General features: G+C 32.9%; 1 protein-coding gene across 1 annotated transcript; it reads right to left on the reverse strand.

The window, feature by feature from the left end:
- Positions 1-10,955: 10,955 nt before the first annotated feature.
- On the reverse strand, positions 10,956-13,814 carry LOC142628222 (1-aminocyclopropane-1-carboxylate oxidase homolog 1-like). Its single transcript, XM_075802282.1, has 3 exons — positions 13,098-13,814; positions 11,913-12,234; positions 10,956-11,422 (listed from the first exon to the last, which is right to left on the reverse strand). Exons 1-3 carry the CDS (start codon positions 13,640-13,642, stop codon positions 11,162-11,164), a joined length of 1,128 nt encoding a protein of 375 aa, XP_075658397.1. The 5' UTR covers positions 13,643-13,814; the 3' UTR covers positions 10,956-11,161.
- Between the last annotated feature and the right edge of the window lie 1,982 nt (positions 13,815-15,796).

Consider the following 15,796-nt stretch of genomic DNA (forward strand, 5'->3'; position numbering starts at 1 on the left):
CCTTGAGATTTGAGTCAATTGCGAACATAGGCGATATACTATCAATTTTATTCTTTAGACCCCTAAGGCCCTAAGAACAAAAATTGACCATCCGCTTGACACTTATGCCATTTTCAGGCACCTACAAAAGACCCAGTCTCGACCCACCGTTAGCTCCTGACCATTCAAATCCTACAATCTTGATAATCTTTAAAAAAAAAAATTATGAAGCAATAGGGAGAGTAGGGAAAAGAGGGGTTAAACTACAATTTTGGTTCCAAACATTTGTCCTATATTTTAAAATGGTGCTCAACATTTTAAAATTATCAATTTAACTCTTAACTTTTTGGTATTATGTCAAAATAGTTCATGTCATTAGTGATTAATGGAAAAATCTAATATTGCTAACTATGTTATTAAAATCATTATTTTTATGCCACCTAAGTAGCCACACATATGCTGCCACATGTTTTAAATTTTAAAAAATAAAATAATATATTTGAAATTAGTTTATTATAGACTAAAATTCGATTTTGTTTTCTTTCCTTCATTTTCTTTTCTTTGCTTTCTGCGGAACCAAACAAGAGTTAAAATCCCAGAATTCAAAGCTCAAGCAAATTCAAACTGAAAAATGATTCAGTACCACTCATTAGATTGAGTTGCAACTCTATTTGCTTAGTCCTTTCCCCAATTTCAAACAGTAAACTAACTAGTCCTATTATAAAATATAATTAATGAACTAAAAGAAACCATATTCCCTAATAAGCCACTCATCACGTCAATCTCTTTATTTCTTACTCAAATAAAATATCAAACCCCACTCCCCTCTTTCCCCGTTTCTCTCTCTCTCTCTCTCTCTCTGACAACCCAGCCCTTAAATAAATTTAAAAAAAAAAAGAAAAAAGAGAGAGAGAGAGAGAGAGAGAAAGTCAGATTTTTTTATGCCTCACATGTGCCCCACCTACCTCATCATTCCGCACCACCTCGGTCATCTTTTTCCGGCAAAGTTTACAAGAAAAGTCTGTAGGAAAAAGATAAAGCTCATTCATCTATATTATTTGAATTAAAAAATTCATAATCTTTTGGTGGGGTTATATGCTTTTGTTAGATGTTCTTATAATCTATGCTTTATAATGATATTCATGTGATTTATGAGCTTTAGAAGTGATATTCATGTGTTTATACATATGGATTTTGTCTTGGTAGATTTATTTGATGAGTGGTTTATGGTTTTTAAAATAGTGGCTATCTAAGATTTTTTATAGTGAAAATTTAGGGGTTTTGAGTTATATCATGTGAGAATTGGTAAATCTAATTTTCTATTATTATTGAGATTATTTGGAGCTAGTTGAAAATTTAAAATTCTTATCTTGGTAGATATTGTGATTTTTTTTTCATGGGTCTCTCTTGATGATGATGTGTAAATCTTATGGGAGTTATTAATAAATTGTTAAAGATTTTAGCATTAGGGAGATAATCTTGAATGGGTTAATTTTGTAAATTGGAGTTTATGCCTTGTGAATTAAATTATTGGGTAACTTTTGAAGTGGGATACATTACTTGTGAGGTTAAATACTTAGGCTTGACTAATTAATTACTTATTTAGCAATCTCTAATTCATAGCTAGATGCAATGTCAAGCCTTATACTTATTGTGATAGGTTTGCTTGATATTGTTTATATACTAACTAATCTCCTTTGGAGCTTGAGGATTTAAGCTTTTGCGGGTTGCAAGGTAAGTAGCTTTTTAATGAGAGTTTTTTTTTTTTTTTTGAAAATAACCATGTTGCAGGAAATGTTATTTTTGCGTTAAACTCATTTTGGAAAATTGTTTATGGAAACTACATTTTTCTAAAAACTATTGTGTTGTAACCTTAATGTATATGATTATTTATGAAAAGTGCATTATATTTGGTATTGCATATAGGGAAATGCATGAGTTGTTAGTATGGAGAATATAAGCATTGTTGATTTAATCCTTTAATGATGGATTTCTGGAAATTATTGCATTGTTTGCAATTTCTAAAGATGTTTTATCTTGAACTATGCTATTTGGGAAGTTAATAGAAAATCTTTTTTACAAGAAATGGTTTTGAAGGCTTTGAGAACCTTGTAAGTATCTTAGTTATTCAAATATTTTATGAAACTACATGGAAATGAATTACGTATTTTGGATTAAATGTAATTTATGAGCTCTTTATGTTCTACCAATGTGTTGTGGCATGTGATTACCTAGTGATTACCTAGCTAAATACTAAAGTCTATGTGACATTGGTATCTTAGCACCCGTCTTTGTGATGGTTATTGAGTTCCGTCTTTGTGATGGGGATGAGTTCCGTCTTTGTGACAACATATTTAGTTCCGGTTGTGTGTCGACGAGTAGTTTCGTCTTTGTGACGGCAAATTAGTTTTGTCTTTGTGACGACATTGTCATGTAACATTGGGTTTGGAATTGTATTGTTATTGCTCAAAGAATGTAGTATGTAGTTTCATGCCAACATTTTGAGAAGCTTTGTGTTGTATCATTTTAATCATTCTTGTCATATTATTATTAGAAATAATTTTGTAGAATTTATTTGGAAATTCTCAAATTATAACATGCTTTGTATATTCTTCATCATCATGAAACTTACATTTTCCCTGCGCCCATTAATTATGTTACTTACTAGACTTTTTCTTATCCCTTTTTTTTTTTACAAACTTTTTCAGAGTATGCAATAATAATTTTGAGATAGGTTTTTGTGACTAGCTGTAGTTAGACTAACTACTAGTTGAAGCTAGACTTTTGTGATGATAATCTTTAGATGATGTACATCCTAAAGTAGGTTTGACTCATTTTTTTGTGTCTAATAGTGGTCATGACTTTTATTCCCACTTATAGGATAAGCTAATGATATGTAATTATATTTATTCAGACCTCCATTCTTTTGTGGCCAATGGTTCTTATAATTATTGTATAGAACTCTTACTCACTTTGGGAGTATATTTAATGAAATCATTATGAAAATTCTTGATATTCGTACTTGGTATGAATTATTTAGATTGAATTTTCAAAAAAGAAAAATTTACAAGTACCTTTGGGTCCAACCACTGCTATTCTCAAAAATTTGCAATTACCCTTTTGTGTTTGGGGCATGACTCTCTCTCTCTCTCTCTCTCTCTCTCTCTCTCTCTCAATGCAGAGATATTGTGCTTTGAAGTTGCAACTTCGAATTGAAGTTCAAGCTCGTGCTTGTGCTAGTCCTTGTTTGGTGAATTAATTGAAGAAAAATTGTGGTGGTTTGGAATAGCAAGAAATTTGGGGTTGACTATGTATCTTATTTGGAGTTTCATTTTTGTATTCAGTCAATAAAAGGAATAATATTTTTATGTGAGAATGAGGATTTTATAATGACTTCTCTAAGCTCCGAAGATTTTTTCCCCCTTGTTGTGTTGCTGTAAAAACGTGGGAAAAAGGAAGGAAATTGAGTTTTGAATACTGGTTTTTAATTCCATTTGGTTCTCGAGAAAGCAAAGGAAAGAAAATGAATAAAAGAAAATTTCACATTTGTCCAAAATAAACAAATTCCTAATCTTTTATTTTATTTTTTAAAACTAAAGACATGTGGTAGCATATGTGACTACTTGGGTGGCATAAAATAAATATTTTAATAATACCATTAGCCACGTTAGCTTTGTCATTCACCACTTAACGGCATGAACTATTTGACACAATACTAAAAGATTAGGGACTAAGCTGACATATTTGAAACATTAAAAATCATTTTGATGTATAAGACAAACTTTAGAAATCAAAAGTCTAATTTACCAAAATAAAATAGATAAAATGAAGAAAGTAAGAGAAGAGAGATGATCTTAAGGGAATTGGGAAGAGACAAAAAATGAGAGAAAAAAAAATGAAGAGTGACTAAGGGTCCGTTTGGATGCAGCTGAAACTGAAAACTGAAAACTGAAAAGTACTGTAGTAAAATAATTTTTTAATGTGTAAATAATACCGTGGAACCCACTTTTAATAAAAAATTCTGAAAAAGTGCGTGAACAGTGCGCGCACTGCGGTTTTGTCCCCCCGCAGCGAAAAAAAAAAAAAAAAAAAAAAACTGAAACGCGTTTTGGGTCGAGACATGGACGCAAAACGCAGCACCCAAACGCCCTCTAAGCATGAAACTTGATTGGTTGGAGAACATACATATGGGTGGGTGAGTAGAAACTTATGATTTCTTTTTCTTCCTTTTTTTTTTTAAACTAAATTTAGTCAACGTATAATTGGAAAAACTAGAAAGTGAAAACACAAAAAACAAAAACAAAAACAAAAGTTTGAAAACTTTGTTTGATTGAAGATACCAATGGCGACGGGAAAAAAAAAATACTCATCTTTGTCGTGGTGTTGTGTCAATGCCATGAACCAGACATGACTTATATCGGTGTGAATTGTAAAGTATGTAAGTAATTATGATGATTTATTTGGAATGGTACGTAGTACACTATACAATGACGGGGGCGGAGCTACTTAGCTCCTTGGGGGTGGGGTGGGTGGGATTAGGGTCTGTTTGGTTAGTTATCTCAAACTCACATTTTAATATTTTAAACAACTTTACATACTTTTTTACACATTTTTTCACCCACACAAATTTCAAAAAATTACAAAAATCTCATCTCAAACTACTCTACCAAACACCCCCTTAAAGTTTGCCTTAGAGTATATTAAAAAAAGACATGGACCCCTCCAAGAATTAAATCCGGCCTCCTAAATTATTTTCAACAACTAGTCCAATACAACTTCAAATAAAACAAAAATATTTGTCCACATTCAGCCCAGCCGGCCAGCCCAAAATCCTTAATCATACAAAATTATTCTCTAAACTAAAGGCACTTCCAGCCCAACCCAACCCCAAATCTAAAATCCCTAATCCTAATCAAACAAAAATCACCTCACGCTTTTGCCTAAATTCCTAGTCTTCATGCAGTCACGCCTCTACACTCTGCTTGATGGCCTCAGTTCATGTTGCCTGAATTCTCAATCCTCACGTCATGCGGTCACACCTCTCTGGCTCGCCATGACGCTGTAGCTCCACTAGCCACTGACCTCACCTAGCCTTCATCGCTCAACCTCAAATCTTAAAGCCCTCACCTCAATTCCTCAAGGTATCTCATTCAGTCATCTCATCTCAATTCTTTCTCTTTTTCTCTAGAACTGAACTAAATATTAAATAGCATAATAGAAATATCAAGTATGTGTATGTGATATCTTTTGCCAGTAAAGCAATTTATATTTATTTGACTTTATCTTTTTGTGTTTATTGTTATTGGATTCTTTATTCTTGACCCACTGACTCTATGACTCAACCTTTTTGGCTTTTGTATTGTTTGTCTCTTGAGTGGGTCCGGGTGAGGTGAGGGCCATGAGACTGTATAAGAATGAATTTTATATGATAATTTATTATATCTTTCTTCCAAGTTAGTTTATCATTTTTTTGAATTGATTTTTTTTTGGGGGATTGAAATTAGGTGCCAAATAATGAGCAAATGACAAATAATTAATGCATATTTTAAGAAAAAGTTGTATGTCATTCAAAACTTAGGTAATCTGTAAAAAAAAATGTTGATACTTCAATGTCTGTTGAGCGTCCCTCCAAATGTTCAAAAATTCAATCTAAAGGGATAGGTCATGATCCAGGATCACGTAAATAAATATATAAATTCTCTATCAACAAACAAGATGAAATTCAACCTGCTTATCTCATAACAGGTCCATATCAACCTAGAAACATAGAGTATCCATATAAAAGACCGAAAAATTATCGTCGTAGTTTTCAATTTTCGTAGTTTGAATCAAATGAAAATTGGTTGAATTATATTTCAATATATCTCTACTACAACCCCCCCCCCCTCCCCAAGTAATTATTTCTAGCTACGCCCCAAAATGAGGACGAAGTTACCAAATTATACAATGATTAGTTCGAGCATGATGGATTCATTATTCATAAAGGTAAAATCATATTTGTAGAGGATGTTATTATATGTCAACAAGGGTATGTGTAGTGTTCAACAAAAGACTTCCAAGAACAACTTTAATATTATGTTTGGAAGTTTGGAGGAAGAGAAGAGTAGAGGGAAATGGTTATCTCCACCTTATTTGGATGTTTTTAAAATTAAGTAAGGATGAAGGGAATAACTAGTCTTTTCATAGTTTGTAATTTTGTTAATATGGTAAGGGTAAATTTGGTAATTCATTTGGTTAAGCACTTCTATATTCTACTCTCTAAATCTTTCCAATTTAGAGAAATTAAAAATGAGAGTTTAGAAGTAGTTAGAACCCCTCCAAATCCTTCCCTTTCATCATTTAAAAAACATTCAAATAAGGTACTTTAACTTACTCTCTCTACTCTATTCCCCTCTACTCCCCATCCATCCAAACAAGCTATAATCTTGCAGCTGAAGTGACGCTTTGTTTAGTATTTATTTTTTGGTAGTGAAATTTTGGAATTGTCTGAATGTGCTTTGAGTTTTTATTTTGTTTTTGTTATTCTCCTTTTGTTCAGTCATTGTCTTTCGGCTGGATTTTGTTGAAGCAATTCCAATTTTAGTGATTGTGAATGTGCATGAGATTCAATGCTGGCATCAGAAATAACGAGTGTGGACGCATGGCTTTTATTGAGGTGGTGTTGTAACTCATTTAGTTATTGTAAATTGCAATTTGTATTACTTTGATGGCTTTCTCTATTATAGGTTATGAACCATCTCTTTCATAAGTTGCTTATCCACATTGTGTCACATGCGCGCTTTGGTTGTAAATCATATTATAACCTTATCCCTTATAGTTTATAAGTCATCTCTTCAATAGGTTGCATACCCACACTGTTTCACATGCTTTGGTTGTTAATCATATTGTTCAGTTAGCCTCTTTACATGCTATGAATAACTTATTATAATCACCGCACATTTTTGGTGCGTTGGTCACTTTATAAGTATAAATATTTGTAGGGTGTGGGGGGCAAGGGTTGGGGTTCAAATCTCTAAGAAGGAGTTTCACCAGCTAAAGTAGAAATTCTATTTTGTATAAAAATATAAAAATAATGAATAACTTATTATAATGACCTTGATAGTCTATTTAATTAAATTTTTTTTCACTACTCATAACATGTCACATCAAAATTATTGCACAAAAGTGTATGGTCTTATATATCTTTTTTTTTCCTAATGAAAAGCACTTTTTTTGTGGCAACCAAAAAACAAAAAGGTAAAAATCTCAACTCAAAGATCTGCCCTAGTATTTATTTATTTTATAGAAACAAGATATTATGCCCTAGTACTTTGTATAGCTCGATATACCAAATGAAGTTTTATAAGGAAAAATAAGGCTTCCCTTACTATTTGCATTGGATAGGATATAGAGGTCACAGTGTCACACATGATTATTTTAGGATGTGTTGTACTCATGTCGTCTCCAATGTTTGCAAGCCAATACTGTAAGCATTCTGCAATAATTTTTTTAAGTAAACTAAGAGCATCCACAGTAGTGGAGCTAAAATTTTAGCAATTTAGCTATACAAAAAGTTACTTTATCTATTTTACCTATACACTTTACAAAACATGCTGCAGCAGTGCATCTATTTTAGCTTTCAACACAATAAAATAATATAAACATTACAATAAAATAATATTTCTATTACAATAAAATAATACAAACACAAAACAAAAAAACTCCACAAACCGATCCACCACCACTGCCAACCAACCAAGATCACAGAAAAAAACCATCAGCACAAATCACACAAATCACAAATCACACCAACAAACCCACACAAATCACAAATCCAGCCATAGCCACGCCACGAAATCCGCGGCGTTCTTGAATCCGATGAAGGCGGTGCCGATGGAGATCGACGGTGAGATGGAGGACTGGGCGAGATGGGTTGGCGGCATGAGACAGTGACGTGGGCGATGAGAATGAGGATTGGCGGTGAAATGGAGGACTGGGAGAGATGGGTCGGCGATGAAGATCGACGATCTAGAAGTTATCGGCGGCGAAGCTCGACGATCCAGAAGTTATCGGCGGCGAGGCTCGACGATCCAGACCTTATCGGCGGTGAAGCTCGACGGTCCAGACCTTATCGACGGCGTCGGCGTGGGTCTCAGCTGATCGGCGTGGGTCTCAGAGAGGGAAGAGAGAAGACGGCGTCGGCGGCGGAGTGACTGAAGAGAGAAGACGGCGTCGGCGGCGGTGGCGGTAAGCTCAGAGAGGGACTGTGAAGTGAAAGAAAAGGAGAGATTGAAATGGAGATGCTTTCCGGAGGAGTGTATGAAGAGAAAGAGGTCTGCGTGAAATGAAAAAGGGAAATGAGTGAAGTATTGTTTTTTTAATCACTGCCGAATAAAATATTACTTTTTTTTTATAACTTTCAGCTACAGTGCTCATGTATTGATACATGAGCACTGTAGCGCAAAGCTAAAATTTTTTAGCTTTGCCTCCACTGCTGCATGTGGGTTTTTGTGGTTTGAGTGGAGCTTAAATAGCAATATAACTATTTAGCTCCACTACTGTGAATGCTCTAACACTAATTTGAAAAAATAGCAATAACCTCCATTAATTATTAGTTGCACTTGGTAGATCACGTCAATCTTTCGGTCGTCCCACCCACCAAAATAAAAATTCCCATGTCTTTTATTTAAATTAATCTATTATATATATATATATATATATTAATAATTACGTTGCTTAGTGATATCATCTCCTACCTTTGTCAATGTTATTTGGCCATGAAGGTGACAAGATCGCAAGAACCCATCCAAAAATATAAAAATAAATAAGGTGACAAGAAATTGTGGGTTTCTTTGTCTTCTTCTCGCATCAATTATACTTTCTAACTAGATTAAATTATCTTCTCTTAAAAATAATACTAGGATAAAGTACATTTTTTGTTCTTAAAGTTTAGAATTGTTTTCATTTTGATTATTTACATTTTTTTTTTTTTTGCTCGCATGTTTGACCTGTTTTCCTATTGACTATTTGTGTTTCAAAATTTTCATTTTCTTGAAAGAACAAACAAAAAAAACGTATCAAACAACAAAAGAAAAATCAATCAAACATGAAATGCTAAAATGAAAATTTATAAATGTAAAGGGCCAAAATAAAAATAATATCATGCATATTTTAAGGACCAAAAGTGCACTTTCATTTTATTATTATTATTATTATTATGTGGGCTTTCATGTCAATTATATGTGTAATTTTTTTTTCAAAAAGATTTTCTTGTTATGCTGTTTTCTTTTTCTTTTTTTCCCTTTTCTAAATAAGATTTTGGTTTGTGGATCTAGTGGAGTCGATTCCGTACCGTATCGACCGATACGGCTGGTATTTTTCTTACCGTAACCTAAACTGGTACAAAAATAAATTTGTTTCGTGCCGGTTAAAATACCAATCATTATGGGTTATTCCGGCCTTACCGGAGCAAATACCTTATTTCAGCCAAAAAACTTCTACCGGTCCAGAACAGAAAAATCAAGGCTTTCAGGTCTGAAAAAAATAAAAAAAAAAAAAAAGTTTCGCTTACAGATCTAATATTCCTAAGTCAGTAACATTCTGATTTAGTTTCCTCACAATGCCGCCGGGAGTACGTTGCTGGTGGTGATTCCAAATGTCTTTTTCTTCTGTTCTATTTCATTTGTCTTTTCAAATTCTTTGTCTTTTCTCATTTTATGTGCTGAGTCTGCTAACACAAAGGTTAATAAAACAATTTTATCTTTTTTTTACTTTTATTGTTTTGTGTGTCTAAGTCAGTGACACATGTGAACATCAAATCAAACTTAACTCACTTTTTATTTTTCTCCTTAGTTCAACTATGAACTGTTCACACTAGCTGTGAAATCTTGAAGATGTCAAAGACAATATATATATATATATAAAATGAGATATAAGTTTTTAATTTTAAATATTTTCATTAAATTGTATAAACTATATATATATATATATATATATATATATATATAAAATGAGATATAAGTTTTTAACTTTAAATATTTTCATTAAATTGTATAAACTTTAACTTATTAATATATAAATAAATAATTGTATATGTAAATATATATATAATTAACAGTAATTTCGAAACAATACACCAGTATTAACCGGTATTGAAATATCTCATTTTTCTTATCAAACCGATATAACTTTTGATATGAAATTGACTTCCTTGGTTTGTAGCTTTTTCTGCTAAAATTGGGTTTCATAATGTACTTTTATTTTTGTTTAAAATACAAAAAGACACTTGAGATTTGGTCAATTGCAAACATAGCCCTCTCTCTCTCTCTCTCTCTCTCTCTCTCTCTCTCTCTCTATATATATATATATATATATATATATATAATTTGACCATTGATATTGAAAGCAACCAAGATGAGTTTCAGATGTTTACATGACTTTTAATTTGTAATTTGTATTACTTTGATGGCTCATCCCTTGTCATGGGTAATGTTTACCCACGTTGTGTCGCATTCTTTTGTCACATTCTTTGGTTGTAAATTATATTATTCTCTTATCTCTTATAATTTTATCAACATTAGTAGCAGACTCATGCAATGGGTAGAAAAATATAATATAATTTTTTCTTAAAGTTTTATATAATGGAACATATAATGTACTTTGTATTCAACAACAATAGATAATGCATATATATATATATATAAAGTAATTTAATAAAAATATTTAAATTATATAATTATAGTATTGTTTTATTAAAATAGAGAAAATTTACTTGTTTTTTTTTTTGTTGTAATATACTATAATTGATTGGCTAATTTGAATATATCCAAGAATTTAAAAAAAAAAAAAATGTATACTGCCATTTCATGGAACACGTGTAACATGTTACATTAAGTTTAGAATTGTAGTATTTTTTTTCTCAAATATAAGTATAATCCCTATATTATTGCAGCGTGCATGTTACATTAAGTTTAGAATTTCCTATATTAGTGTGCTTATTTGTTGTGGAATGCAAACTTTAAATAAATATTCAACCCAACTGTAGGTACCTTCTCAAATTTCAGAGACACAATCATACAGACACACACATGCACAATACTTGGAACAACACAAACCAACTCATGTGACTGATTGGTTTGGGGGACTTCTGTAAATTTAATGTCAAATTGCAGATACTTCAGGCATAAATTCCTTCCTTCAAAACTCAGAGTCTGAAATGATCAAGTGCAGAGTTGCTGAGTCCTTTTGAGACATAGCAGAAAGCATATTCCTTCTCCAATGCTTCCCTGTATAAAGGTGGATTGTCATCTGATAACAACTCTTTTATTGGACCATAAAGCCGATTGACTGGCTGCAGCTGCTTCTGCATATGATTGCTGAACAAGCATGCCACTGATATTCTAGGGCCTACTTGGTTGGCCAGGACTCTATGTGTCGCACTTATGAACATGTCATTTGCGATAAGCTGCACCAAAACAATGCTGTTACATTCACATGTTTTATATTTGTATCAGATTTTGTCTTAGCTGCATTATCGAGATGGTAAAGTAGATCCCAAATAAGGCAATATAAGGGTCATAGAAGCTTCAAAATTTTTCATTCTTTACTTTTGCATGTTTCCTAAGCATTGGAACTCGTTTTTGTTGTCGAAAAAGACAGAAAGAGATGGAATTGTAGAATGATATAACAGGTTTCGAGTGGATATTGTTAGTTTCCCTGTCCTTCAATGTCTCAGAACATCTTGGAAATCAAACAATATGTGGAAATTGTGTGAGAAGTTCATCAAATATAGGTGTCACATACAAAACTCATATTAATCATCCTTATTTGATAGGTAACTCATATTAATCAAATTCAAACGTCATAGCAAAGACAATTTATGGGAGTAATTGGGAATCATTTGCAATATCACTTCTTAATAGATTGTTTCTTGTATGGTGTGTAGCTGTACTTGCCTGAAAAAGGTCCCCAAGATTAACCACTAAAGCTCCTGTCACTGGAGGGATATCAACCCACTGATTTTGGTAAAGGACTTGTAGGCCTCCAATTTGGTCTTGTAGAAGAATAGTAAAGAAATCAGGATCTGTGTGCTCACTGGTTCCCATTGTTCTGTTAGGCTCAGGGCATGCTGGATAGTAGTGACAGACAAGGCTGTGTCCTGCAGCACACTCCATCTCAGCCAGATGATTAGATCTGAGCCCAAGGCCCTCGGATAGTAACTCCAAGAGGGTAAGTCCCAGCCTCTTTACTTGCTGTGAATAACTGATTACAATGTCCCTGCAGTTTGTTTAATTAGAAAGCTATGCAATGGATAGATATACAGACAATTATTCCACATCAAATTTTCACCATATATGTTGTATCTGAAGGATGCCTTCTCAGGAGTTGCTTAATTCACCTTACTTAGCATCAGGAAACACACATCAACTGCAATGTTATAATTATGTGGCTACTGCTGCACATCCTATTTCTTTTAATTTCAGAAAATCATCCATCTAAAATTGGAGAGCTCAATTTTGTGCAAGGAAATATTGTTTAGTTGTTGGGAAAATTTTATGGATTAAACCAAGTGTCAATTTTTACACTTTTTATCAGAACAGAAGTTACAATATGATAATTTTTTTGGGCTAAAATGCAAATTGAACCCTCTAAGTTTAATTGAAACTTATTTCAGACCTCTTAACTTTTCTTTCATTCAATTAAGTCCTCTAAATTTCAAATTTATTTAAGTCAAGTCTTTTGTTATGATTTCTTGGGAAGAAAAAACTGTCTTGGCAATTTATTTCTCAGAATTCTCACAGAGATTTTTGTTTTCTTCAAAATTCAACACTCACTTTTATCAAAGAACAGTTGGAGTAAATCTTGGAAAAGGATCTCTTCGTCTCTTTTGTTGGGTTCTGGATATATTTTCTTCTAATGACTCCTTATTGTTCCTTGATAAAATTTTATTTTAGGACCATATAGAGAATTTTTTTTAATCTCTCAAAATGGAAGTGTTAACGATTCTATGAATCAAATATCCATCATCATATTTAGGAGCTACTTTTTATCATATTGCTGTTGCAAGTATTCAAAGCAAACTTGAAGCTCAAAGAAAGAGAACATGTTTATGCATATTACACCACAAGGACTAGGAGTACCTGCAGACTGCTGGATATTCTTCAGGACTTGGAGCAACAAGAGCCATGGCCAAAGACAGAGTATCTCTCCAGTTAGCAGATTTTGCCTTATAAAGGTGATAATTACTAAAAAAATTCACGTTCTTTGGTACATCACGCGAGTAATACCCCCTTTTTACTTCAGTTGGTTGTTCATGAAAACTGCGAATTCCTTTGATCATATCATCCATGACATCTTCAGAGATCCCATGATTCACAATCTGGAAGAGCCCCCATGTCTCTGAAGCATGCTGAATCTCCTCAACAACTTGTTTTCGTTGAACACCGCCTTCATGGATGTCTTTGAGGTCTATCACTGGAACCTGGAGGTGGGTTGATCCTGAATATGATTTCTCACACGAGAGTTCATCTGCTGGTATCACAAATATGGGAGGGATTTTCACTATCCCAGAGTCAACAAGTCCTTTAACACCTGCCTTAGTATCATCAAAGGCTTTCAGCTCTTTCTGTCTATCATAGTCCAAAACATCTTGGACTGAATTTTGGTTCTGATGGGTGTCCACCATTGTTCTGGTAGTATTCTTTAGGTTCAAAATTTTGGAGTTGAGTAGTAAAAGAAACAATTTTGGAGTTTAAAGGACTCCAAAGTCCAAAATCTACAACCAACGTAACACGGCTTTTGTTGACTACATGATTTTAGAGTGAATTTCATTGCCTTTAGCGTGGAACACGCGGAGTACTCTGAGTCAGACCACAGAAGGTGAGGTCTGACTTCTGAGGATAATGCCTTTTTTTTTTTTTTTTGAGAAAAAGGACAATGCCATGTTCGTTGGATGGGTGAGGTTTTCATTCTAATTTGATATGTCTATTTATAGTTTAAATTTTGATATTTTGCTCATTTGTGATTCTTAGGCATTTTTTCAGAACTAACTACAAAATTCAAATTATATCATTAATAAGCAAAAATTTGAAACAAATTTGGTTTTTAACAAATCGAGTCTAATCGAGTCTATTGGACTCGATTTTTGGCTTATAATTGTACTCCATTTCTCCATCGCAGCACTGGCTGAGCTGGACAAGGAGTCCACGTAGGCACAAAAATCGAGTTCAATGAACTCGATTTCTATTTTCCACACTCACGGGCGCACGTGATCACTTTAAAGTAAATCGAGTCTACTGGACTTGATTTTTGGTCACGTGATCACTTAAAGTAAATCGAGTCCATTGGACTCGATTTTTGGGCACCATGGTTTTCGAGCACGTGGACGTAACTCGAGTAAAGGAGGCTCGATTTATTTGCTTCTGAAAATCGAGTCTCCTGAACTCGATTTCTGTGAATGGTCCCCAACTCATCCACGTGTCATGTGGGTCCCAACTAGAACCTTTTTCCCCCTTACCTGGCTCACACCCTCTCTTATGCTCTCATTTCTCTTCTGCTCTCATAGCAGCACCACTCACACAACCCTCATCACTCACACAACTTACCTCATCACTCACACAACAATCACACTCAACTTTCATCAACTTTCATCAATTCTCAACTAATGTTTTTTACAATATTGATAATATTTTTTGTTAGTTAAATATAGTGGTTATTTGCTAGGTTATTTTTTTTAAGAAACAATTAGAACATATTAGGAAAATTTTTGCTTTTTTGTTTGTTAGTGTAAATATTGTGATTAGTTTGTTTGTTTGTGGGTAGTTTGTTAGTATATTGTGATTATTTGTTAGTTTTTTTAATTATTATTATGATTAATTATTGAAAATACTTAGTACTAAATATTGTGATTAATGTTATTACAACATATTTGGAATTTTTTTTTTGTTAGTGTAAATATTGTGATTAAATTATTTGCTAAGTTTTTTTTAGGAAATTAATATTGTGATTGTAAATTGGGAATTTTTAGTACCAAATATTGTGATTAATTATGTTATTACAACATATTGGGAATATTTGCTTATTTTTTGTTAGTGTAAATATTGTGATTAAATTATTTTGTAGGTTTTTTTAAAAAATTAATATTCTGATTAATTATTGGGAATATTTAGTATTGGGGAAATATTTAGTACCAAATATTGTGATTATGCTAGGTTTTTATTCAAAATTAATATTGGGAATATTTAGTACTAAATATTGTGATCAATTGTTAGGAATATTTAGTACTTTTAGGTTTTTGTCATTGGTATGAAATGAATTATGAGTTTGATACCTAAGACACCCATTACAGTTTTTTTAGTATAAATTATTTCAAGATATAGTTGTTTCAGATTTGTAACAAAGATTTCAATGGGTAACTAGTTGCTATAATATTTTTGTTCATCATATCTTATTTGAATGGGTTTTGAAAGTCATGCCTCTAGAATGATTTGGATGTGAGTATATGCAAATTTGGTTGAGGTTAGTATTGTTGGCATGTCATACCCAAAGTTTTGTGATTGATGTTGATTGAGAGTTATAAATTTGACACTAACACAATTGCACTTGATGATCTATAGGTTGATAATGATCTATATAAATATATACTACGGTGGATCCCTTAGCAATGCCAACCCTTATGACAGATTTCCATTTCAAGGTCTGGGTATCTAGTGTTGTTATATGATGATATGCCATAAGTTAAAGATCTTGAGTGATTTGAAGATAAAAATTATGGAAGAGCTGCAACTGAACCCTGCTTTGCATGACATACATATTACTTTCCGTTCTCCACATGAAGTCC

This window comes from Castanea sativa, chromosome 3, assembly GCF_040712315.1.
Source record: "Castanea sativa cultivar Marrone di Chiusa Pesio chromosome 3, ASM4071231v1".
In the NCBI taxonomy this organism is placed as follows: Eukaryota; Viridiplantae; Streptophyta; class Magnoliopsida; order Fagales; family Fagaceae; genus Castanea; species Castanea sativa.